Source organism: Centruroides vittatus, unplaced genomic scaffold (genome assembly GCF_030686945.1).
Source record: "Centruroides vittatus isolate TY-2023 unplaced genomic scaffold, ASM3068694v2 contig_2066, whole genome shotgun sequence".
Taxonomy (NCBI): domain Eukaryota; kingdom Metazoa; phylum Arthropoda; class Arachnida; order Scorpiones; family Buthidae; genus Centruroides; species Centruroides vittatus.
This window is the reverse complement of record NW_027121280.1, coordinates 46,020-73,756: the sequence shown is the minus strand read 5'-3', so window position 1 is coordinate 73,756 and position 27,737 is coordinate 46,020. Positions and strand designations below refer to the sequence as shown.

The 27,737-nt window shown below is 35.9% G+C and overlaps 2 protein-coding genes across 2 annotated transcripts in view; one reads left to right on the top strand and one right to left on the bottom strand.

The window, feature by feature from the left end:
* LOC136970621 (semaphorin-5A-like) overlaps positions 1–14,709 on the top strand; it is a 47,999-nt gene extending 33,290 nt beyond the window's left edge. The window contains exons 13-19 of the mRNA XM_067265067.1: positions 49–185; positions 4,844–5,011; positions 9,756–9,926; positions 10,008–10,382; positions 10,469–10,651; positions 11,749–11,901; positions 14,031–14,709. Of these exons, the coding sequence (XP_067121168.1) occupies positions 49–185; positions 4,844–5,011; positions 9,756–9,926; positions 10,008–10,382; positions 10,469–10,651; positions 11,749–11,901; positions 14,031–14,335 (1,492 nt within the window). The 3' untranslated portion in view covers positions 14,336–14,709. The remainder of the gene's footprint in view (positions 1–48; positions 186–4,843; positions 5,012–9,755; positions 9,927–10,007; positions 10,383–10,468; positions 10,652–11,748; positions 11,902–14,030) is intronic.
* Positions 14,710–19,886: 5,177 nt separating this feature from the next.
* LOC136970622 (homeobox protein MOX-2-like) lies at positions 19,887–26,875 on the bottom strand. Its single transcript, XM_067265068.1, has 3 exons — positions 26,335–26,875; positions 25,779–25,945; positions 19,887–20,208 (listed from the first exon to the last, which is right to left on the bottom strand). The coding sequence occupies exons 1-3, from the start codon at positions 26,540–26,542 to the stop codon at positions 20,050–20,052; spliced, it is 534 nt and encodes a 177-aa protein (XP_067121169.1). The 5' UTR covers positions 26,543–26,875; the 3' UTR covers positions 19,887–20,049.
* Between the last annotated feature and the right edge of the window lie 862 nt (positions 26,876–27,737).

Below are 27,737 nucleotides of genomic sequence, written 5' to 3'. Positions count from 1 at the left end.
ATGTCTTAATGTAATTTTAAAATATATTAAATCTATTTTTATTTTTAGTGAATGTTTAAGTGCTATGGATCCATACTGTGGCTGGAATGAACATCAGTTATCCTGTACTGTGGCACCTCATAGAAATCCAAAAGTTTCTTTTTGGATTCAAAATTCAATTGAATGTCCACGGACAGATAGACCAAGTACCTCCTTTTCTTATAATATTTATGTTATACTAGATTAATATTTTGTAATTATTGTACTGTACATACATATGCTTTTGAAGTAAATTTTATAATATTCCATTAGTTTAAATTTGAAAACTGTTATAAAATATTTCAAAAAGAAAGGTGATCTTTGTACTAGAAAGAGTGTTAAATTTTGTCAGCCTTTCTGTCAATTTTAATAAAACCCAGAGCTACATTTTCCTGTTACATAATCACTTCATCTTATAAATAAATAACGACTAACCCGTTACAAAGCTATATATCCACAAGAGCCGAATTATCGGGCTAGAGTTGGCTATAATAAAGGGAATCGGACTGAAGGTCCGGGTAGCGTAACTGGTAACGTGTCTGCACGGATAGCAGAAGTTGCGGGTTCGAGTCCAGCTTCGGGCCGATTTCTTTTCCTCCAGTTCCAAATTATTAAAATTATTTATTTAATTTAATTATAATTATTAAGTTTAGTAAGAGATGGTGCCTAACGCCAAGCTCTAGTGCCAAATTGTCTTATTAATTATTTATTTATTATAGCCAACTCTAGCCCGATAATTCGGCTCTTGTGGATGTATCACTTCATCTTATTTTATTTTTATTAATAAAGCCTAATATTGTTAAGCACAATTGGGTGTTTTACGCGAAACTAAATAATTATGTCAAAATGAGAATGGTATAGAGATAAAGAATTGCTAAGTTAATAATAAAGAATCACAGAATATAGACTGTGTAACAGTAAGGCTAACACCGGAAACACTAAGGTAACAATAAGTTAACTTACGAAGTTGCAAGGAAAATGCATTTTAACTACCTGAAATGAGTGATAGTAACACTGAAATTAGACTAAAATTGATAAATTAGATAATGAGATAACGTTGAGCTTGTTGAAGTAGTTATGGATGTGATTTTGTAAATGTCTAGATTTGTTAAGAGTTTACTACAGTCACATTGCAAATCAATGCTAGAAAGTTAGAATTGGGATAAGTGATATACTTGCATCTTCCAGCATTAGATGTGTAAAAACAGAGGATGCATTGGCTAGCAAAGTGACTTTAATAGGGTTGCATAAATGTAGCCTGTTTCATTTGTAATAGACTATGTCATTGTCTTGTTTATCCAATTGTATTAAAGCCACTTTCCCAGGCAATGCATCTAGAGTGTTCCACACCATCCCATAAAACATATACATTACAAAGATTGGAGTTCTTTCCAAATTGATTTAAGTTGTTATTGAACTGTTGAGAGGAATTACATTGTCTCATACCACTTGTTGCAATGTTGTATCTGAATAGATTACATGAACTATTTGATATGTGTAACTGATAGTTTCTTCCATCTTTGCTGCCAGAGAAAAATTATATCCTATTGTAGAGGCTGGAAGTAGTGTAAGCTCATAAACATTCTGATACAGTATTAGCAGATTTAGTGAGCTAGTGTTCCCATTACCTCGATTCTTTGATATCCTATGATCCTGTCAATATTAAATGCATTTGAGCTTGAAAGCAAGAGATCCAATATGTTCTTAGCAATACAGTGGAGACTTTCCTTATTATCTAGAGATAAGATTAATACCAGACTATAAAATATAAGTTATTTTATGCTTATGTTTCATTTCACTATAAAATGGCACAATGAATTTCAGTGAGTTCTATTTGATAGATAGAGCAGTCTTGATCTAGAGTCTTAGTTATAGGATAGTATTCTCTTTGGCTTTTGTAGACTACAAATGCAGAGCAAACCCTATCCTCTGATTTTTGAATCATCTGTAACTATTTTAGTGTCAAATAGCATACCTTAGATGGTTGAAAAGTCATCTTCATGCAAGGTATAGAAGACCTTTAGAAGTTTTTCAGTCTCATATGCAAAAATTTAAAAATACAGTGAAAAAGGCATTACTGAGACCTTTGCTCAGTTTATAATGATTACTATACAGTTAAATTTATAAGTCAGTTGTGACTGTTCCCTATCACTTGCAGAACTGTTTTCGAGATGATTGAGTGGATTTTGTTAACTGAGAAGGAACTCTTTATAATTTTTTATTTTTGTTTGCCTGTGTGTTTTGTGACAAACGTCTCAAATAATAGAAACATATGTTATAATCAGGTTGAACATCCCATTGTAGATCAGCTTTGTGGTTTAAGCACAAAAGCTCTTCAGATGGTCAGTTTAGGCACCACTATTACTGGTATTTTGCCAGTTTTCTTGGGCTTGTCTTGGAGGTATGGTTGATAGAAAAGATGCTGTGCTGAAGCACTCATTTATTATTGTTAGTGAATTTAATGAGATTTGTTATTTCATATTCTTTTGCATGCTTCCTTGTTTTATTGTGGAGGGTACATCTCATAACAAGCTCTTTCACAATGGAACAAAAAAGGTTTTACACAACATTCAATTCTGCACTTTTATCATTCCTGATTCTCATTTCACAAAACATGCAAGTAAGATTTTGGGAGTATTATTATTAACATATGAGTACGAAAAATTATTCACTGGAAGCAGGCAGTGAAGATGAGCCTAATTTTACCTTATTGATACAGAATTCAAAGAAAGATATTTCAAAAACAGTAACATTTAAATAGCTTAGACTATGATGTGATTAGAAGAACAATCCATGTTATCTATGTTGAAGAGAAGAAAGTGTTGTCAGTTCTTAAATGACTGTCTGTACTGTTCTGCTTAGTACCACTAGTCTTCAAAAGGAAAGATCAGTTTTCCTTGGAAGAAAATGATATACCAAAGTATTTTTGGAAAGTATTTTCCTTCTTCCAAAAATACTCTTTCTACACATACACATACACACACACACACACACACACACACACACACACACACACACACACACGTTACTTTTTGTATCAGATAAAGCATCACTTCTACTTTACAAATAGAGTGCTTTACAAATCTACTTTACAAATTGAATTCAAAATTTAGTTTGTCATGTTTACTTGCATTAATGATCTTAGTTAAGTTGGTCAGACAATATTTTTGACAGTCAATTGTAGACTGTTCAAAATTACAGAAGTTTTATATGTAATGATTCATTACGTACACATTCAACACGTATGTTGATTTCACAAGAGCTTATGTCTATGATGATTCCAAGGAATTTCAGATGGGTAGCAATTTTTATACTCTGTCCTATTATTGTCAAATACAGAAGAAACAATAATACAAGTGTGAAACATAATGCTTGGAAAAAAAATAATGAAGTTTAATTTATTATTGAAGATGTTCTCACACACATCTCAGAAAGAATACATCCTGTCCTTGTTTTCGATTCCTGCATTCATGTCCAAGTAAAATGGGAATATATGATCAACTGCAAATTATATACTGTATTTATGTATATTTTTTTTTTTTTTTTGTAATTTGGAAATTAATTAGTACTTAAAATGTACAAAATTAAATAAGAAGGTAATGTACCAAATATTCTCTAAAAAATATATAAATCAAATCAATTAATACAAATTTTAACTGAGATGAAGATTTTTTGTTAGTAACGAATGAAAATAATGACAGTTCTTCTGTAATAAAAATAAATACAAATTTAAAAGTAGATAAATGAAAATGTTTAACACAAAAATGATATTTAATCTTATAGAAAACCAAAATTTGTACAGAAAAATAGAATTTCTCAGGAGTCACTGCTCTTAGTGATACTGAAATTGTGATGAGTGAAACTTTATACAGAGTTTATTAGTTTCCTAATATAATCATCATCTTAAAGAAAACAGATTTATGGGAGAAAGAGAAGTGTTTACAAATGGTGTGAGTTTTTTCTGAAAAATCTGAATTTTTGGAAGACTCAGAAAACCAATGCACTACCAAAATAGATAACAACATTAAATAAGCATTTATGAAAAGAGATTGCCAAGAGACCATTCCATTCCTCTCAGAATAATTGAGCCTCTCATATTAGACTATTTATGACATTGTTCATTACTGTTAAACTGCCAAGCAAGACAATAGAACTCCAGCTAATGAGGGGCATCAAAAAAAGAAAAATTACAAAAATATTATGAAAATACTAAAAATGATCATACAAATACACACAAACTTGTTACAGGTGCTAATGAAACTATTTTTACTTTTATCATGTAACTGTTTTAATATACGATATTTAATCTGCTATTGCAAAGAGGTGCTAATTCTTGTTTTGTAGGAGAGCATTATATATCCTTACATAAGTCTTGTTTTCCTTATGTCTTTCAAGTATTTGAAGCTTTCACATATTGGATCACTTTTTTTTATTTACACATTTCTTACAATAAACTGCATGCTTTCTTCAATAGATTTCAATTGGTTGACACTCCTGCTGTTAAAAATTAAATAACCATTTACTGATCAACTTTGGATAATTCATTCAATAATAATATCAGCCATGTTTATAGGTATCTGAAACCTATCTAAATCCTGTGAAGATAACTAACCTGTTCTTGATTGTTCTATACGCTATGACTATCACACCACATACCGTGTGATCACATTTCATATGCAGCAGATCACATAACACAGGACAAATTGATTTCATTTAATTATATATATATTTGTTATTGATGTGACTTTTTATATTTAATTTAATTTTTATATTTCATATTCAAATCATGTTATGAAGTATTATAAATTTAATTTTTATTTTCCAGTTGATGGAAATTGGGGTCCTTGGTCGGCATGGTATGAATGTGCTCAAGTAGGATCAAATAGTCCAGGAGATATGTGTTTCTGTCAACAGCGCTTTTGTAACAATCCTTCTCCATCTAATGGAGGAAAATCTTGCACCGGAATAAAATTTCAAGTCACGAACTGTACTCGTACGTATCATAAATTGATTCAGTATGTTAAGTATATATTATCTTAGGGATTGGTGAGTGATATTATTCCACTCATCATTTAATGCAAAAATAAGCCATAGTAAACTTTAATTGTCAGAGTGTTTTTGAATATAAATCTGTCTTAAAAAATAACCAAAGATAAATTAACACAAATTTTTGGAATAAATATTACTTTCTTAAGTATTTGAATCTGGAATATATTGATTAGTCTGATAAATAATCCAGCAGTTTGTTTGACTTTATTGATTGAATAGAGTTGATGTACTGTACAAATTGCTCTGGAATTTAGTCTCTGACATAAAACGACATAGCGTTTTTTACTTTTTGTGTACAGTTTCTGGCATTTAGTTTGATACTTAATAAAATATTAGTGTGGTCATCAAAAGTGGCACAGAGTTAAATAAAATAAACATTTGACAAATGCCAAATGGCTAAGATTGTTAAGGCATTAGTCCATTGCTTTGGGTGACCTGAGGCTGTTCACCCAGATTTAATCCCAGAAATATTTTGTGAGCAGTCTATCCTGGATATGTCCAGTTTTATACATTATCACCTGGTTAGCCCTAATGTGACCTAGCAATGAGTATGGGAAAAAAGGCTCTTTTAGTGCCCACAGGATGAAAAGAGGCAAAAATGGAAAAGAAACAGCATTTTATTAATGAAAATGCTACAGAATATTCCAAAGAAACTTTAGAATTTTTATGAAAATTTAGTAAAATTAATAATAAAATACTTAGATTAAGTATCCAATATGTGTGTATTTTTAAAATTTTAAAACAAAAAGTCAGTTTTGAATACAATTTTGTTAATTTCTTTTAAAATACAATTAAGTTTTTATTAACTTAGTTATCAGTATCTTTTAAATAATTAAAACAGATTACTGCAAGAAAAATAGCACAACTAAAAAATGTTTTATTTTTATTTAATTACACTAATGTTTAGTTTTACAACAATGCAATTAGTCAAGTATTACTTTCCGACTTTGTCATTTAGTAAAATATAAAAATACAGATAATACATTTTTAAATCATAAGCAAATTAATTGATTACCTATTTTTTAATGTTGCTGGGATCGTCGAAAAAGGATTGCCAGGCATGCGAGATATTTGCCTCATCCTTAAAATTGATGCATTCTCCCTTTTGTTCGGCTTTAAGAATTTCCAGAGCCTCTAAAATTTTGATTTGATTCGTGTGAAGAGAGCATCTAATGAGACTGGATTGCTGTAGTTTAGCTCCTATGCCCGTTTCGGAAGCATATATTGCTTGGGCGGTGGCCTGTTTTTTGTGTTGTATATCATATCTACGTTCCACCAGCTGTTTGTATTTGTTTTAAATGTATTATTGTGCTGGTGCTTTTGAAGGTTTTGTGGAGTTATTTAATCTCATTATACCTATCTTCATTTGTTGTTTACCTCCAATTCAAGAAATAACCAGCAAAACACCATGATCTTATCTTGCATTGGACAGGATTTTAATTTCCTGATAAGATTACAATATCTGATAAACATGAGAGTACTGTTAATTTATCTGACATTTCTCTCAGTGGTGTAGCGAACATAACTGGCGCCCGGGGCACAACATTTTATTGGTGCCCCCCTCCCCTCCAGAAACACATGTAGTTTGTCTTGGAGACCATTTGGGTGCCCGTCTACAAGTGGCACCCGGTGCATGATACAGCCCTTGCCCCCCTCGCTACACCACTGATTTCTCTCTCAACTTCTGATACAACAATGCTCTGACATAACTCGGTTCATTCTGTCTTTCCAAACTGCACATGTGATGAAAATTTACTTTTTGAATGCCTCTCATAATAATCAGAATTTCATTATTTAGTGATAATGATTGATTTTAATTAATAATTGCTTTACAGTATGTTGCATTTTCTATTTTTAACATTCATAAAAATTATGAGAACATGAATAAGAAGCATTTGAATATAAATTTTGTTGTCATTCTTTAAAATTATTGAATAAGTATTTCATTTTATGACATATTTCAGAAGCAGTATTTATTGATTATAAGAGATTAATAATTAAAATATAATAATTTATTGAAAAGTTTGTTTGCCAGGAAAAAATTTTCCTACTTGTTTTTTTACAGAGTCATATGTGCACTTTATAAGAAATATATTAAATATACTGTATAATATATACTATGAAATGCCTGAAGAAGCATCAAAATGTCTTAAATTACTAATTTACAACAAATAAGCAGTAATTTGTAAGGAGTTAAAGGCATTGATAATATTCACGCCAAAGCAAATACACATTGATAAATTAACTGAAAGTTACCAAAATAAACAAAAAAGAATTAGTATTTACATATTTAATTAATTCATAAATCGTAGTTTTTATAAATATTGATGTAGAATATAAATGTATTTTCTTATATTCAGCAGTGGCGTAGCGAACATACCTGGCGCTTGGGGCACGACACTTTATTGGCGCCTCCTTTCCCCCTCCAGAAACACATATAGTTTGTCTTGGAGACCATTTGGGCACCCCTCTGTGAGTGGTGCCCAGTGCATGATACACCCCCTTGCTACGCCTCTAATATTCACTAATGATATACTCAAATAACCCAAAAAATTTACAAGAATGAAAAAGTGCTCATTTCTTACAATATAACTGAAATTTCAAAAACCCAAGCACCTCCTTAAGCAAGTAAAAAGAATATACAGTGATTTGGACCAAAAGTTCTACAAAGAATTTATTTATGATAAAGCTTATTCTTTATTCATACCGAACTCTTGAGAAGTTTGCTTTGCATTTAAGTACTCCAAGAAGAAAACTTTTGATTTACAAATGATATTTAATGTATTTGGATTGTTTAAATGAAAATGAAAATAGCATGTTGCACTGACTGTGCCCATAGCAGAGCTGCTTAGTGGTAGATTTCTGCCTAGTCATATGTCAGTATAAACATGCTGGTGGAACAGTCATTCTCATTTCAAGTCAAATATACAATCCTGCTTGCAATGAACTTCATTCACCATTTAAACTATCAGAAATATACATAAATTTAAAAACTCTTGCATGCATATTAAACTAAGTGCTGTAAATTATTGCTTTTATAAATAAGCACGTTCATTCCAATAACTTATTACCTTGGATTTCATTAGTGTGAAATATATTTCTATGCAAATCTTGAAACTCCTTGGCATAATATTGCAATGAAGTTCATTCAGAAAGGATTTTTGGAGAATTTTCTGGACTCTTTTTGTAGTTTTTCTTATGTCACATGTATATAAAAGATATCATCTTTAGTAGTGGTTCATTGTAATGTCTGTGAAAAATGGCCAGAGATAAGGCAGGTATAATCAGGAAAATTATTGTCCGGAAGTATAAAGGCGGAGTCCCTCAATGCAGTATTGTGCAAGATGTACAGATATCTCAGTCTACAGTCCAGGAAATCATAAAATGTTTTTGAGAAATGGGAAACACTTGTCCAGATAAAGCTTTAGGAAGTAAACTACCTCTCAGTTCTAGACAACTAGTCCTTATGATGCTATATTTCACAAAATAGTCAAATTTTCGTAGATGATTTGACAAAATTGGTAAGGGAATACTCTAATATCTCCTTATTTGAATGCACAGTATGTAGACATATTCAATGATGCAAATACAGACTGTACAAAGCTAGGGAAAAAACTCTCATAAAGGAATCATGGAAGCACTTGAGCCAGAAGTGAAGAAAATTTTGTTGTATGATGAATCAACATTTCATGTAAACCATGGAAATATAGGTGATAAAGTTATTCATACTACAGATGAAGCTAATAATCCAGGATGTTACTCAAGACGAGTCCATAAGCCACAATTTGTAACATTTTGGGGATGAATGAGTGCAGAAGAAGTTGGAGATTTGCATTTCTTTGAAGTTGCTGTGAACTCTGTAGCTTATATTCTAATCATTCAGTAATATCTATGCAAATCAAAATGTAAAATTTTCCAAAGATGAGCATGTATTCTCCAGCATGATAACACTCACTACACAATGCTAGGAAAACTAACGCCTGGCTGAAATCTAATCATATATTTGTACTCCTCTGGTCAAGCCTGGACCTGTCTCCAATAGGAAATATATGAAGATTTTTGAAAAGAACTATCTTTGCACATTAGAACAATTGTGTATGCATTTAAACAAAGAATGAGAAAAAAATTCTCAAACAGTTGCTGCATAAGTTTGTATCTTCCATGCTTCAACACCTTGCAACATTTCTTAAGTAAAAAGGTGAAGCTATTCCATGGTGATTGCAGAATCTTTACATATTGAATGAAGTTCAAAGAAATGGGTTACAAACACCCTGCAGATTATAAATTACATATTTTAATAGCAAAATATTTTCCTAAAATTTAACTTTCTGATATGTGTGTACGATCCTCATCTTTATAATAATTTATGTTTTGTTATAAAAATAAACATTTGTGCATTGTACTATGAATTATTTTAAGTTTTTAATGATGGTTGAAATTCATTGTAAGCAGAGTTGTATTTACATAAGTTAGACACGATATAGAAATAACATGAATGGAATATTAAAATTGTATATCAATTTTAAAAGAATTGCTTCTATTTAATAATAAATACAGTATTGCTTAAAAAATCATTTTAAAATTTATTTTTTTACTTAAATCAGTTAATGTTTCTATTTAAAAAATTGTTTTTATTTTTTATATGCTTGATTTTTTAAAAAATATATTTTGTAATGTCATTTTTTTAGAAAATGGACAATGGTCAGATTGGTCAGCATGGTCTTCTTGTAGTCAAACATGTGGAAATGCTGTAAAAACTCGTAAAAGAACTTGCGGTAATCCTGCTCCTGCTTACGGTGGTCGTGTGTGTATAGGCACAGATAGAGAAGAATTGTATTGCAATAATCCTTCTTGTCCAGGTACTATATATTGAAAATTTTTATAATTTATAACATATTTACAGTTGAATTCAAATTTAAAAAAATTATAAATTCCTTTAGAACCAAGTCCATCACCAATTGATGGCCAATGGTCCGAATGGAGCAGTTGGGAAGAATGTAATGTGCCCTGTGGTGGAGGTATTCAGTCTCGCCAACGAAACTGCAATAATCCTTTCCCACAGTATGGAGGTCGAGAGTGTTTAGGCTGTAATCAAGAATACCGTCACTGCAACACACACGAATGTCCCGAAGTTAGAAAAGTAACTAATTGGACACCCTGGTTAAAATTAAATATTACAAGAGATGGTTATTTTGAACAAAGATTTCGTTTTCCTTGTCGATGTAATGTTCCCAATTCAAATGATGTTAGGATTGGTCATATGAAAAAAGAAGAAAGATTTTGTGTGGAAGGAGGCTCAAGCTGTCTGGATGCAGGTAACAATATTATGTTTGTAAAAGTATTAACATCTTACTTATATATTCTACTTGACTATTTTGTTTTAAAAATAAACTTTTAATAGCTTTTGCTAATATTGATGGAGATTGGTCAGAATGGTCATCATGGTCAGAATGTTCTGCATCTTGCAATGGAGGAATTCAATATCGAGAAAGAACATGTGATAATCCAGTTCCTTCGGGCACTGGTCATGAATGCAAAGATATTTCAAAAATGGAAAGAGAATGCAATAAAATATCATGTGAAGGTTAGTAAACTATAATATCATATTTTTATTTGTTTTGTTAAAATAATTGAAATTAGTTTTGAAAATGATTTTTAATTAAAACTTAAAATATTCATTTATTTATGCATTTTGGATAATTTATATGGAAGCAGTTTCAATACCTTTCATAGAATATTTCACACAGTTGTGGAGTGCAGTGTTGATGAACAATAGCATGTATATTAGAGATTCAATGGGATTGCCAAATCCTTGCTCCTATTTAGTATGGATATATTTCTGCAATTGTTTTCAACTGGTGTCGGGAAATGTTTTTGACATTTTGTATTGAACTGTTTGTTCATATTTCTGCACCAGACTTTGCACTGTGTAACTAGTGCAAAAAGTATGTCATAGCTTATGAAGGTGATGGTATTCTGAAACTACAGCCTTAGAATTGCAACTGAAAGTAGTTAGTTAACTCTCCCCATTGTAAGACTATTAGAGACATTATTGATTATTGATTATTGATCAGACACAATTACGTTCTATTTCATATAGTTGCTGCATCTAGTAGTGAAATGGAGAACTATAATTATTTGCATGTTTACTTTGTAAATTTTCAGCATAACCTTTTAAACACCTCACCCTCAACGAACCTTTATCTTCAGTAATGCTTAATTTTTGGGAACAAACGTTTTCGTCCTCACCCAAGGTCTGCTTCAGGTTAATTCAAAACAGGATTCCAAATTCGGAACGCCTTTTCTTGGAACAACTTCAAACCGTCGAGTTTCAAAATAAATTGAAACATATGTGCGTGCTACGGAGCATTGCCGACTTCTTGCTCTTCACGTATTTCATAACCTTTTAAGTGATACCAAACAGTTTCTATTCATTCGACCAAGTATTTATAGAGATGCAGAGATGATCCAAATACCAAAAATAAATTTGATTTCTTAAATATTAAAGTAAATATATTATTGACATACAAACATTCTTTGTAAAGATACTTGTTATATGTAAATTATTATATTCTTTAAAATAAGTTGAAATTAAAATAGTAAAAATTTTTAGTACGAAATGATTTATTTCAAATTAAAAATTAATATATACAGTATTTATTCAATGAATACATTTTCTAGCTTTAGCAGGTTGGGAAGAATGGTCTGGCTGGTCAATATGTGATGAAAAAAAGGAACAGTACAGAGAAAGAAAATGTAAATATACTGCAGAGAATCCTAATCAGTGTCAAGGCCTGAATAAAGAAATTCGAATTTGTATTTTGGGACAAATCGGTAAGATTCTATCAATATAATTATATAATAAATAATTTTTTGATATTACAACTATTGTTACAAGATCATATTAAAACAATATTTATATAATTCTAAAAATTCAAATTTTTATAGTAAACATATAGTTTTACCTTTATTGTGCTTCTCTTTAATTTATCAATTTTCCAATTGTACAGTAGATTGTATGATTAGAGTAAAAATAAATATATTTAATTAGTATACAGAGTCATAGCTACAGGAGAGTACGAAATGAATAAGGCCCTCGGCTTAGTTGGCAGTGCAGTTTACTAATATACGCTTTGCTTTCATCGTGTAAACTTAAGCAACTGTTACTTTTTATTACACATAGACTGCAGTAGATAGACCTAGTGCTGTAAGTCACAATGTTTTCAGCTTGTCTCTCTCTAGCCTCCCCAACAATTTATTCTCGGCTACAGGACTGTTGTTATTGGCTTTAAAAGTCTGAATATTCTGTCTGAATATTATTTAAATTTGCTTGTTGATAAAATCTATATATTTACATGCCTATAATATTCTTGAATCAGAAGCTTATGATAAATTTTATTTACTTTTAAATTAAGAATATAGAAGGGATGAAAGTAAAGTATTTTCCAAATCGAATTTTTCATGCAATTAATAGCCAATAAAACTTATTCATTATAAATTACTAAATACTTTGTTAATAATTTCTAGTTTTGTTTTATTATAACTTTTATGAATTTAGTATTTTCTTAAATGTATTGTTTTTCCAATTCAACTTAAACATTCATTAATGAATTAAAATCTCTAAAATAAAGTTCCATTTAAGAGTAGACACCATTAACTAAAGAAAATAATTCATTTGTACCTAGTGTATTGTTGCAGAATTATGACCAAGAGTAATAGTACTGAAATATCAAAAAATTATTATTAAGTTGTAATTATCTCATGAATAACTCTTGTTTTATCAGAAGAAAATAAATTCCCACAATTTTCAAAATGTTTTTTGTAATCTTATAAAACAATTCATGACTTTGGATTACTTTGTGATGATATAATGTAAACAAATAGGTTGGACGTTTTTATTACTATTTTTACATTGAAAGAGACTATTCTATTAGTTGGTATTGGGGTTCGGCTTCCAGGATTCCTTGGTCCCCAAATCCGGAAAATGAGAGAAATTTTCGGGAGGCTCGTTTATATATAATTAAAATGAAATAAAACGAATAAATTAGGCAAGAAATAATTAAAATACATGAAACAATTTTAAATATGGTCGGGTCAAATTATATTTCGCGACTGCAAAGTACAGTTTACAAGTCATAGGCCCATTAAAGCAGGAGCCGTATTCTGGTCACCGTCTCTGGTCTCTGGTCTCTCACAAGCCGGTCGCTGATTGGCTACTCGTTTGGATTAGCCAATCAGCGACCGGCTGGTGAGAGACGAGAGACTAGAGACGGTGACCAGAATACGGCCCCAGGTTTAAATCGCGATTATATTAAAATTAAATCGTTTTATTTCTTTCTTTTCATGTCAAAATCCATCGGGTGAAAATACGTGGAATTTTTTGAAGGAAATGAGATGGAAAAATGAAACAAGCAATGCTATCCTTAAGTGTATAGAATGCTCGGTTAATGTTACCTATGGTTGGTTCCAAAATGGCGGCTCGTCTCCGATTCCAGCAAATAGAAAAAAGGAAACAGAGGGAACACACGTTCTAACCTAACCTAACTATTCTAATAAATTACCATAATTATTACCAACAAAATTATTAGAATAGGTTAGGTTAGGTTAGAACGTGCGTCCCCACTGTTTCCTTTCTTCTATTTGCTGGAATCAGAGACGAGCCGCCATTTTGGAACATTAACCGAATGCTCTATAAGCAGATTTCTGCATTTAATTTTATTTAGAAAGTTGGACATTATACAGAAATGCCGTCTAGTAACGAAAGACCGCGGCGTGGTCGGCTCGCTCGTCTTTTGTTCTCAGGAACCGGGGATCAATACTTTTAAACCGCAATTTCTCGGGAATGGGAAATGGGAAAGTCCTAGCTACTACTGAATTGAATTTCGTGTATTACAATTATAAACCTATTTCAAGTCGACTCGAAAACTCTCTTTAAGATTTTGATTATTTTATTTATATTGCAGGAATGAGTCGGACTTCATCGTCCGGCGGAGGTGTAAACGCAGGTTACGTGGCTACTGCCGGGGTATGTTGTTTCATCGTCGGATGTCTGGCCGGAGCGGCAGCCGTTTATTTATTTCTAAAGCGTCGTAACTCCGAGCCACGTACCACTTTGGGCAATTTGGCCAAATCTCGAGTGGAGAACATCTACGTAGACGAACGCGTCAACAACTTCAACGCCAACGGATCCAACGGGAAAAATAATCAACAAGCGACGATTAAACGACAGAAGTCTCTCAGGACCAACTTTCAAGATAATAATTTTTAAATAACGAAGAAGAACGGAAAATTCCCGAGTGACCGAGTTCCCTCCCAGTTATTTAGCCGCGACTTGGCTACGTTTGGTGTTGTAAACGACGCGAAAGAGATCGGAGTCGCGATCGGAATGCGCGGAGGAGTGTTTAAAGAAGAAACTATTGTCAGGAAAGTACAAATAAGTGGAAAAGTCGGGGAAGGCATCGACTACAGTTTTGTGATTCGAGAATCGACTTAAGAAAATTTGCTCAGCACAGTTCATTCGTCGACGGGACCATTTTAGTCGCGGCTTCGATAGTCATCCGTCCAAAAATTTTCTTTGATACGCGCCCACTTTCTATCCGAAATGTAAATACGGTACGCGATTCTAAGTCGAAATAATCGGCAACAAACATATCGGTCAGCGCTTCGTATTTTCTTATTCCAGGCTAGAAATTTATTTTTCTAAGCAGAAAATATTTTTTAAATCTATATTATAAATTTCCGGTCGTGTTACGAAAGTCTAATTCTATAAAATATATTTTTAAAAAAAGGTTAATGTTACCCTAGGTATACAAAATGGCGGCTCGTCTCTGATTCCAGCAAGGAAACAGTGGGACGCACGTTCTAACTAACCTAACCTAACCTATTCTAATAAATTACCGTAATTATTAGCAACCAAATTATTAGCTAATAATTATGGTAATTTATTAGAATAGGTTAGGTTAGAACGTGCGTCCCCACTGTTTCCTTGCTGGAATCAGAGACGAGCCGCCATTTTGTATACCTAGGGTAACATTAACCAAAAAAAAAAAATTTTTATATTTCCGAGATTCGCGCGGCTTCTGGTCGTAATTACGTCGTCATTGGAATAAAAGTTAAGCTATTTTAATAAAACGACGAGGGCAAATATACTAATTTCGAAAATTTTCGCTTTGGCCTTGTAAATAGTTTTGTACGGTGCCAAAGAATATTTTAAAAATGCCGTTTTTTAACCAATGTACTGTACAGTTTTTGTAATTTTTACCTTTTGTCGTAATTTATCGTTTTCGCTAATTGCGAAACGGAACTTCCTCTGTACCCGGATAGAAATGAACTTCATACTTTCGTCTTCTTTATTTGTGCGTCTACCTTTATAAAATTTTGTTCTAACTTTCGAAATATTCTTAATAAATTTTATCTTATTAACCGCTTTGTTTCCGATAATTTTTTCGTAAATCGCGTCACATTGAACAATCTATGACTGTCCTAATCTACACATTAACATCGCATCGCGTTGTTATTCGGCGATACAATGAAGGAAGTCCGTCAGTCTGTCTCATCAAGTGTTTCATAAAAGCATTGTGTTTAGGTCTAATAAGCCGATGTGGAAACGAAAATGGATTAGGGCGAAATGGCATACTATTTCATTTGCCGTCGTGCAGTCACACGCAGGAATTTTCGATTGGGATTTCACGCTTTCAATTGGAAAGTTTGACAATGTTTTCCGAACCTTTTTATAAAAATTTATTTTATACTAACAAGTAAGCTGCAATCCTTACAGTTAGAAAGTTTGATTGACAGAAGCAGCAAAATCATTTTTTAGCTTCCGAAACCATATTGCGTAGGAGGTTGCAAGATAAAAATGCAATGGTAAGTTACATAATGTAGTACATTAAACCATGGTCTATAATATTACATAAAAGTAATAGCAGTAGAAGTACTCTCGAAGAATACATATTTTCGTGATTTGCTGTGTAAGCGCAGTTAGACATTAATCCCACCAGACTTAATTTTCTCCACGAAAATAAATATTACAAGCGAGAACTGAAAAAAGCTCCATCTGTACTCTGAAGATCGTGAAGGCCAAGATAAAGATGAAAATGATGTTGCGTGCACTATTGCGATGAACTGTTTTCACTGAATCACGTTCCAGAGAGAAATAGGTTCAATGCAACACGTGGGAAATGAAATCACATACGCTAATGTTTGACGTGACACTAGGTTTTGGACGTGATATGTGCCACGATAAAGCCTAACTCTTCATTTGCTTTAAATGAATATTTATTTAGACTAGTATTAGCTTACACTGATATTTCCTACGATTTCTTTTATTGAATTATCTTTCTCTTACATTGCTTTTTCCATTGGGAAAAATGACGTAATTGATTTTTAAAATGAACTACTATTTTAAAGGACATACCAAAGGCTTAAATTTTGTTGCTCAGAGTATGAGGTATGCAGCAACCTCTGTAACAATTACAAAAAAAAAAAAAAAAAATTAAAATTCCTAGTCTCTGTGTGTAAATTTTGTTAAGTGTGCCATTTTGGGCCACACCCCTAATTCCACTTGAAAGTTTCCAGCGGCAACGTTGAGCGATAGCTTCGGTTATTGTGGAAAAAGTTTGTATGAATGGAAACATTAGCGATTTGCAGACTTCGCTTTCGATAGCCAGTAACGTGATAACTTTTGAATTCCAGTTTCAAGCGGCAGCAGCGAAGATTTATAACATTTCTTCAAAAGTAGTAGCGTTGGCAACCATTAAAGACTATTTGAAACGATGATACATCAGCCAATTGGATGCACTGTCACACTTTCGAGCGCGAGATACATTCTATTGTTCTGTCGTCAGACATGTGCTATCACTTTATTGGTTATCGAAAGTGACGAATCTTAACAGAGGCGGCAAATATTCGACACATCGGAATTTTCGTTAGCGGCATGGAGAATTGGAAGAACGATGCCTTCTGAGATTGTTTCCATGGTAAATGTATCACCGCTCCCGCAATCTCTAGAAATGTGAAAGTGGAAACAAGACTATGGTTTGTATATGCCGCTGAACGTCTCCGCTATTGCTGGCTGCTGCCACTGGAAACTTGCAAATGGAGGTAAAACTTAAGGTAGTTTACAATACTCACTTTGAAAATAGAAATGTTATCGATTCGATATTTATTTTTGCGTATTTCGTTGATTATTTATCCTTTACGGTAAGTTTGCTTTACCATAAAATGGGCATGATCGTCATTTTGTCAGCCGCTAAATGGGCGTAAGTACTAGAATCAAAAATAATCAAACACTTGTTGGCTAGCAATTATTGTAATTACAAGCACGTGCGTGTGAATTCAGAAGGAAACAGATGAAAAGGTGAAATCTTGACGAACTCGTAAAATGCCGAGAGCCGTTCTCAAGTATTCAGATTTTTGGTGATGTTATGGTCCTGAGCAATTCTCAGTTTCCAAACGATTCGCGAACTTTAATTTTGATCTGTGCTCAGCTTCAGATGTGTTATTTGTTCGACACACGATAGACGCCTGAATTCGGATGGAATTTTATAATTTTTTGACTCCCCGCCCTATGGACACCAAGTGGGTCTTTAAATCGATATCCGTAATGGGTTCGTCCAAGCCCATAATGAGGACGACCGGGTGGTGAGGAACGATACCCGACGCAACCGAAACAGACCATTTTCCGACAAAATTCCTGCGGTTTTTTGACTGCTCTGAATATGCTATGAAGTTTAAAATTTACGCTAAATTTTAAATTTCATGGCATATTCTTGCTTTCTCCTGTCGTACAATGTCTTTCACATTAGTTGCCGTACGTTTTTAATCATTTAACTTATTATTACACAAGTTAAATGATGATATGCTTCGTTGTAGAACAAGCATATGCATTATTGTAAAAACTTATAGTATTCTGTATAAAGCATTATAATCATACAATATGTTTGTAAGAAATAATTATACTGTGGCACATATTTGCGAATTAATCTTATAACCATGTGTTTTGCTTTTTTGATGTTTATATATTTATGAAAAAAGGAAAGGGATAGCGAATCTCATGGAGGGACTCGAGTAGATGTTTTTTTCTAGGCATCAGATGAATTCTGTTAAGGAGTTTTGCGGGTCTTTGTTACGGTGAACCACCACACATTTCACTCGTGTCTATCGTATACATGCAGTAGTAAGAATCGGGTAGGATTTTTCATTTTTGACACTGCCGACTGTGACCGCTAAGAGAGACTTTTTAGTAGTTAAGGGGAGATCGCCCATGAAAAATCCTGGGTAGTTGTCGGTTAGATTCGATCCGGATCCCCAAGCGAAAGGCCAAAGCCTTAACAGCGTGTAAGGCAGCTATTGCACCACGAAAATATTATATTAAAAAATAAATTGCAATCGAAGTTTAAAGTTTGAAATATTAGCTACATTCTAATAATTATAATATTATGGCAAGAAATATTCTATTTAAATACACGATCCGGCGGTCCGTTTCGAATATATCGGGCACTGCCACTCTGCCTCTCCCTTTCTGGGCCTTGCCGAACCCACGAGGGACTTGGAAAAAAAATGTCCACAGGACAGAATGAGACAGACCAGGAAAAAAAACACAAACAAGCGAAATAAAAATAAGTCGGATTACACTTAGGGATGCCAACTTCTAATGTCGAAAAAAAGGATTTTCGATTGATCGACGCGGTAAATAACGGATATTTTCATTGTAAAACCTGCATTTCGGCACGCTCAACACGGAAAATACCCTATAAGAGAAGCAATTTGAATCCAGAAAAATGTGGCATAGAATCGGGGACGATCAAAAATGTAGGCCTACATTCTCCTGTTTATTTTGCCACGCGCGTCAGACAACTGATTGACAAACGAGTTTAGTCTGTAAAATCGAAACGGAATAAATATCCTCACAAATAATACATTTTTGTGTCTACGCCTGGCTACGCGTTGCGTCGTAGAACGATAAACTCGTCGCCGGACATTCGTTCCAGTAAGATAATTATTCAGTAATTGTAATAAAATAAATAAATCTGGATCCGTTTAACAACAACGGGATTTTGATACAAGGACGTTTAAATTATTTATTAAACAAATTCTTTTAAATCTTTAATAAAATAAAAAGTTTTTAAAATCACTTATAATTAGAAACGCGTCGCGACCGTCGCGTAGTGATCGCTTGTACCCCGTGGAGAAAAAGAGGAGAGTCCGCTAATTGCCCGGAAACGCGTCGAAGGGTCGTCCGTCGTCACCCGTCCTCCCCCGATGGCAGCCGCAGATGCTTCGACGAGTAAATAATGGTCGCAGGTGCGGTCCTTCCACCCACCGGGCGCTTCTCCTCGTTCCCCTTATCCTGGTTTTTCGCCCGTCCGAGAGACTCTACCGAAGGAAAATAAAGCCAACGCGACATCGCTTCGGAAGCGGAACCACCCCCGAAAAAATGCATCCGGGATGGTAGCCGGTAGGCAACGAGTGGACGCCAGACCCGAATCTGGCGCGTGGCCGTCCGCATCCTGGTACTCGCCACATGGCGTCGTTGTTTTTTTTTCTTTTCTGTTTTCTCTTTCTGGTCGGACGACCCCGGATGACGGAACCGCGAAGTCTGGGTAACGTCCCGTTCCGTCTGATTGATGAGTCGCGGTAACTCGGTAAACACCGGGAAGGACCGCCGATCGAGCGGGGAATTTTCTTTAGTGAAATGTCAGAAAACAAATTATTTAAAAATCGATTGATCGAACTACTTTTTTTCTTTTTTCTTTAATTGTCGACTCGATTATTTACGATCGAAATTAATATACAAGACGTTATTAACGGAAAGAAGATCGGATGAGGCATCTTTTATTGGTTCTTAACGCAATCTTACATCGACAGAAATGAGTTGAAAGTGTCGAACGTCCCGTAGGTAAACGATCGGACACGTACGCGTCGTCGTCTGTTCTGTACATTTTGGCACCGAAATATTTTGTCGAAAGCGTGAAATGTCGTTCAAGAAAGCGAGAAGTTTTCCGGTCGCGAGTCTTCCATCGACGTCCGATCGGAGACGAAGACGTTCTGTCGTCCCCCCGTTCGATCTCTCGCTGTCGCCTCCACGGCGTTCTTCGTCCTCTTCCACTTCATGCGCCTGTTTTGGAACCAAACTTTGACCTGGAAATTAAAAAATGCAAATAAAAATGCAAGAAATTACTCCCCGAGACACGACCGAGGAACGGGAATCGACGTTTTCATCCGAATTTCTCGTCTAGGTCCCCGTGGATTCTAATTCTGCTCCCGGAGATGACGAGGAAGAATACAAGAGTCGTATTTAATTCTCCCTATTTTAAAGAGTAAAAATATGGACGAAAAGGCTTGAAATTCCCATCTTTATCTCTTACTGATAATTAAATGCATATTATCTTGTATAATAGAATAAGTAAATATTACTAGTTATTATTTTAAAAATTAATTAAACCACAATAGAAGATTAGTAATAGGATTTTGTGACATTTAACGTCATTTTCGGGGCATGACGGAAAATAGCAATAATCGCAGCGCCGAATATTTAAATGTAATCATTGCGCGTACGGATTCAATTGTGTTAAATATACTAAAAAGACATAGGCCTATATCTCTCCGAAAGGAGCCGTTTAAGCAATGTTAGAGACTTTTAAAATTTAATAACGCGTAAATTATGTTTTAGTATTCATTGGTGTATGTATAACAGATGTAAAACTGTACTGGAATAATAACCATATTTGTGACAAAGACATTTTAGAAAAACACTAACGTCCGGCAAACCAAAAATATTAACGTAGCAACGGCTAGGAATCCAAAGAGACATAACTGTGAGTAAACAATGGCAATTGTTTTAAGCGTGTAAGCCTAATATAAGAACGGAGATAGTGCCACTGTAAATACCGGATAAAATCATTTTTATTACTTTTCATCTTTCCTCCCGCCCGGCTTACCGGACGGGAGGAAAGATGAAATTCTTAATTTTAAATCTTAATTCTTTCGGTAAGCCACTCCTGGCAACCGAAAGGAGACAGAGAGAAACTGGAATAGATCTCGACCTCTGGCTATCTTTCCATGCAAGATTTTCTCGAAATGCTGATTTAGAGTTACAAAAAATCGGTTCGGATCTTTATTAAAACTTATAATAAACGATACGTCTTTAAGTTTTCCCCCAATGTTTAATAATTTAAAATACAACGGAGTTTCTCGTGTTAATTAGAAAACTTTGTTGGCAATTAGACCACCGTCTATACTTTATAAAAATCGAAATTGTTAAGTCCACGACTTTATTTTTCCCAGAAATTAAACCTAATCTAGTCATTTCTATCTAAAAAAACAAAACACGAACGAAATAATTATATCCACGATCACCGTTACAAACGAGAGTAAGTATGTCAGTTTCTAGAAAGTCGCGTACGTCATCCTAATAAAATAGAAGATGAGCCGGCCGGATGAGCGAAATGACCAAGACGCATGGCCCTATCCGAATAATCGAGGTCGGAGTCTAATTGTAATTTTGGAGAATTTTGCGATAGTTCAGTCAATGATAATCCCTCAAGGCCCACAATAAAGACGTATCGGTAACAGAGGGTATGCGGATCTTTATGTTCACGGCCCGGTCACAGAAACGGATGATGTGACCATCCTCAGGCCGATGTCAACTTCATACTTAGAGATTACATTCCGTACACCTATCGGAAGAAAACGGGATAGATAGGCTTGAAATCAGCCTCTACCAAAATCCCAGCTAGTTTCTTCCACTTGTTAGTAGTTTAACGTTGTATGGCTAGGCCACACCAGTGCTGGATTTAAGCGTAACATTTAACGCGTATGACACGAGAGAAGATCTATTGCGATTTCAAAGGTTTCCATCTAATAAATAAGCTATAATAATTAATTACTAGAATAAGTAATCTATTAATTAATAATAAATATTTTAATAAATTCATCGTACGACGATAAATAGTAAACTCGATAACTGCGAGTCTCTATTAGAACTTCTGTTATTTAACTTACACGAAATAAATGCAAGTTATCTTGCCGTATCCGAGGATAATATTCTGTTCGTATAAGAATATTCAAATAGAAAATACAATATCCTGTATACGGATATCTATTATTTAGGGCTTGGAGACCGATTTTTCCGATTGATTTCTATGGCTGGCACCGACAGTTCGTGCAAAGTGCCAGTTAATGAGGTTGGCTCTCCTGCCCCCATTCTTATATGCCCCTTCTCTACACTTTCATCATTCCAAAAAAATATATTGTGTTTTTTGGAGTGAGCGACTTTGTCGACTATTCAACGGAATCTGCCGACATTGGAGGAAGCGAGTCGACCCCGAACCCCTAACAGCTTCATCCCTGTATACATACTCATTGACAAAAAAGTTACGCATCAAGAAGGAAACATTTTCAATGGCAAGAAACTTTATTAATGCCAACATGATGGTGATAAAAAATTGTAACATCATAAAAAGGAAATAATTTCCGGCTGAACAACAGACAATTTAAAGGGACTTTTAGTAAGATATCTTATAGGATTTGTTCTGCAAGGTATTGTCTTGTATGGATACATGCAACGATACAATCAAACATGAAGTTGTTCAGGCACTATATGCTATCCTACGACAGATTAACCCACAGATGTTGTAACTGCCGCTCCAGATTCTCCACACTCGTATATAGCCCAAGCTGGAGTCCCATTTAGTCACACAAATGTTCTATGGGCGACAAACTTGGAACCGGGAAGCGTGGCAAAGTGACGGATAAATTCCTAGAAAATCCTATGTGTCGCCGAGTATTAGTTTGGTGGAAAAGGGCTGTTTGTAGTCGTGCCATAAAAAGCAACACACGAGAGCACAGGATTTACCAAACGTACAGTACCTCTGTGCCATAAAAAAATAACACGAGCGTGAACAGCTGCAATGACATCGGTCACCCCTAGTACGTCCCTCATACCATTACTAGGAGTGACCGACTTCGCACAAGACGGCTCTCCAGACCAGCAGGCCAGATTGGGAGTGCCGGTTAACAATAAAGTTGGATTGAAGTAGTCCTCCACATTAACACGGTGGTCGTCCATTAGTCGCCCAAATATAACAGAGAATTTTCGCTAAAGACACTGCCAGTCCGTGCAGTGCATATTTTTCTGTCATGGCACCACTGTAAACGAAGCTGGCAATGTTGGGGTGATGAGCAGAGGTCGCAGTGCATGCAAATTTGCTTTTGATAGTCGTCTGACAGCCAACGGTAAGAGAAAAGATAAGATTTTATAGCAAAGTTTACACCTGTTTCTGGATAGTGGAAAAGATATCATTGCAGCTGTTCGCGCTTGTCTCACGATAGACGATCATCTGTCCTGGTGGTCTGTCTCGGGCGTCCGTAGCCCTTCGCTCCGTGTAGTCTATGTATGCCCTCGTGTATCCACTGTCCCACACCTCCTCACAGTTAGATCCGAACGACATGACTATGGAAAGGTGTCTGTCAGAATGACCGATGATACACCGTAATATTTTTGACTGTGTCGTATACAGGCAACCTGGTGTTCGAAGATCTCCAAACAACAGGTGCATCGAAAATTCTGTACACAGTGAGCCAATATGAAGTTTTTATAGGATACTGGGTTAGCGATTTTAAGGCACTCTGATGGCATTACCTGATTGTAATCGGATCACAACTGTAAACATTTACATACTGTCCGAAAATACAACTGAATGCCGAGATTTGTAGCAATTCGTATATAAAATTTTTATGAGATAATCTTAATAAAAGTACGAGTGTTTTTGATACAAGTGTACGAAGGAACGGTCGAGTCGGTATTAGCGATTTTCAAAAAAATCCTTTGTCCTATAAAATATCAGTCTTTTTTGACGATTGTTATTCTCGGAACAATACGTCTAACCTTATTGAGACACGAATCATTAGGGACGAGATCGGGCGTAATGCTCCCAGGCACCTCTTTACTTCTGACGAGACGTTCTGTTTTTCGTCTCTACGCACTCGAAATTATATAAATTAATTCTCTAGACTTTGTAATTAAAATTATATTATACGGATTTCACTCAGATCCCAAGCTGCAGCCCGTCCCCGGTCTTCTTTCGCCTTGACATTGAGAATCTCAGGTTTAATTTTTTTTACCGTCAAAATAGACAATAACGTCAAAACGATATCGAATAAGTGTCTTAAAATACAGGGAAACACTTTCGATTGTCTTCTGCCGTTCGTTTCTTCGGATACGGCCTATAGAATAAAAACAATCTACGGTTCGACGACTATCGGCAAAACAAAACATCAATAACAGAAAATAATTGATAATATTGTTATATAAATAGCGTACTACAGACATTATATATTAAAAACAAATATTACGGTAGAAGAACGAAAATCGTTACCGTTCTCGAACGTAACTCGATCAACGAACTTTACGTTCTGAACGAGTCGATTAGAGCGCTTAGCCCGGCTAGACCTTAAACCAGTGTTTTTCAATTTTTTTCATTGAATGGCACCCCTGATTGATAAAATAAAAAGTCGCGGCACCCTTGACCGGCGGTGGATTTAGAATCTGAAAAAGGGGGGCTTTTTAATAGGGCAGATGAATTTTTTTGCGAAAACGAATATTATGCGCAACGCTGGAGTGGGGTCCAGGGAGGGGGCTCCCTCTCCGGGAAAAAAAATTTTAAAAATTGACAGTTTGAAGTAACATTTTAATGCAAAAATAGTGTTTCTACGTGTTCAAAATCAAAATTTAAGTCCATTCAATTTTGTCGAAATACTGACAATGAGTTATCCTGAACTACACTTAAGTAAATTTCAATGAAAATGCCTGAAGGTCCTAAACTTTGCGACACCCCAATCGTGGCGCCGTGGCACTCTAAGGTGCCGCGGCACCCCGGTTAAAAAACACTGCCTTAAACAGTCGATTGAAATAGTTTGCGAGAAACTATTAAAACCAAAGGACCAATAAGTCAGACCGAAATTAATTATTTACTTTTTTCCTTAGATTTTCGTTCGTCGATCGATCCATCCTTTCGAATTTTTATAACACGCGAATTTCTGTCGTAGCCAGTCCACAGAAACGTCACATAAACGCGCATACTTAATGATACATAAATCATTGATAATTAATAAGAATTGTAATTCTGACAAAAAAATTTTTAGTTTGAAAATTTAATTAAAGAGAAAGAATGGAAATTTCGAGCCGACGATTCTCTCCGAAAAGGAAGACAATCTTAGGGTAAGTAGCGAAGAAAGGACCTAAACGAGGTGAAAATCTGCAGTCTTCATCAAATGGGAGGATAGAAAAATTTAATCGTTGCCTCTCTACAGAGACCAGAAAAACTTTCGGCACTTTCCGTTCTCCGGGGTCAACGAAGATGAATCGCCGTCGATTCTTTCTCTTTCCCAACGCGGTGGGAACCGCACCCTCCTTCTCGGGTGGAACTGCGGCGGTCGTTTCTTTTTGTCCGTCCACCCGAAGACCGACGAAGGAGTCGAATTTCATACTCGGCAGAACTTAAAAGTCGTTTCCGCAGATAACGACCTCACCTTTCCGTCTGCGACAAAAATCCCCGTAAAGAATTAATGGCTTCATCCGCGTACGAGGCGGTTCCGCCGCTGCGTCACGCCCGTCTTCGACGAAAAACGCCAAGGGCGGAACGACGAATCGAAGGTAACCGACGGCGGCAAAAGAGAAGAGAGGAGGAGCGAGAGGAAGGAGCGCCTACCTGTCTCTCGGTCAGATCCAGAGAAACGGCTATCTCGTACCTCCGTAGACGAGTCAGATAGTTGTGTCGGGCGAATTCGTTCTCCAACTCCTCGATCTGGCGTTTAGTAAAGGCCGTCCTTTCTTTTCGGGGCCGAACGTTGCCCTCCGCTCGGAAACATTCCGCATCTGCAAAGGAAAGGAGGTGGGTGCTAGGGAAAAGTGCGGTGGCCGCCTCCCGCCTCGGACGGGCTCGTTCGGAAGCGGGAGGAGGAGCCGGAGCATTTTCCGATTTCCGTCGATAATCGTCCACGGAAAGACTCGAGAAACGTCTTTTTATTTCTCTTCCCAAGAACAGAAAAGTACAAAATAAGCCGTCGAGAGAGACCGAAATTCCGACTTCTTGACGGAAAAACTTCGGGGATGAACGGAAAATGGTAATCCGGAAGAGTGTGGCCACGTTTGACTTCATCTGGTTTGGACGGGAAGAGAATCGAAACCTGTTCCGTCCGGAAATTGGAAAGCGAAAAGCGGCGACCATCGAGATCTCCCGAAAGGGAAGAGAAAAAAAAACTTACCGGAGAGGAGGGGGAGAGCGGCTTCGGCCCGTGCCGAGTCGACGGGTGAGAGAGAAGGTGACGAGTCGGGCGCCGGACGCTGGTCGGCTGGATGGAAGAGGGAAGTCGGCTGCGTCCAGGGCTGCGACCACCAGTCGTCGCGGGTCGAGAAGAGCGGAGGGTCGTCGTCTCCGTCGCGAACGCCGCGCTGCCAGAAAGTCGAGTCCATGTCTTCGGTCGGTCGAAGGTTTCTCGGCCACTGAGGCCGACCCTCTTCCCGGACGCCGTCGACACGTGACGCGTGGGAGGGCGCGCCGCCACCGAGGACGGACCGGCGTCCCGCCGAAACCGGATACGGCCGACCCTTCCCCTCCGACCCGGAAGCGTCTCGATCGGAACGATTCCGGAATTCCGTCCGCGGAATAGACTCAAGGACGGGACGACGGCAATCGCGTCCTAAACACAAACGAATGACGTTGACGTAACTTCCGGTCGGGACGGGAGACGGAAGGGGGAGGCGGCGTTCCGGAGAGAACGGGACTCGACCACCTGCCCGAGAAACCCGATAGCTTCCGTCCGCGTTCTTTCCCCGGCAGCGCGCATCTGCGCTTATCCCCTCGCGCCGCTTTCTTCCCCCGACCGAGTTCCGCGTGCCTTTGGCTAAACGACCGAAACAACGTTTACGTATTCTCTAAAAAGAGAAATCGTCGAAAGACGACTTCCCACCCGTACTTTTTCTCCATTCCCAACCATTTGCTTACAAACAAATCTACTTATTACTTCGCTACGGCGATTTTTATTGGGTGTGGTTTTTTTTAAATTAGCTTATCGCAACGTTCGAAAGGAGGACGAATCGACCTACGATTTATATATTTAACCACGCGTTATTAAAATATTCATACAATCCCTATTTTTGATTGGCTTTTTATAAATTAATAACGCTGCGATTTGTTACTCATAAGAGCTGTACGGACTCTTCTTACTAATCAGTTCACTTCATCTTTCTTCACCCGTCAACTTAATGACAAATGCAAAATCTGTCTTTCCTGGTCCCAAGGTTACAAAGCGATTAGAAAATGGTGCCAGCTTGCGAAAGATTATTCTCCAACCAAATATTTTAAATATTCTATTATGTTTAATGCCATTAACTAAATCTTTGGATATATAATGATACTGTAAACACTGGATTTAGCTAGAAAGTTAGCCTTTTTGTTGATAGAGATTTCTGCATATATCGAAATCCCTGCGGGTTTTTCTATCAATGGATATACGGAGATTTAAGGATAAAGAAGACATTCTATGATTTACATTTCTAAAAACGTGGTACAATTTATTCCTTCCTTTATTGAAAATTTTGTCAGCATGTTTTTTAAATTTCTTTATTGTTTTGTGGTGTTTATTACGTCCTCTCGTACACGTAATAT

Excerpts from the sequence above, each read along its gene's own strand:
- LOC136970622 (XM_067265068.1), bottom strand. The coding sequence starts at position 26,542 with ATGGACTCGACTTTCTGGCAGCGCGGCGTTCGCGACGGAGACGACGAC. Across the intron at positions 25,946-26,334 it reads CGCTCTCCCCCTCCTCTCCG|ATGCGGAATGTTTCCGAGCG; the intron begins GTAAGTTTTTTT and ends TTTCCTTTGCAG. Across the intron at positions 20,209-25,778 it reads TGGATCTGACCGAGAGACAG|GTCAAAGTTTGGTTCCAAAA; the intron begins GTAGGCGCTCCT and ends TTTAATTTCCAG.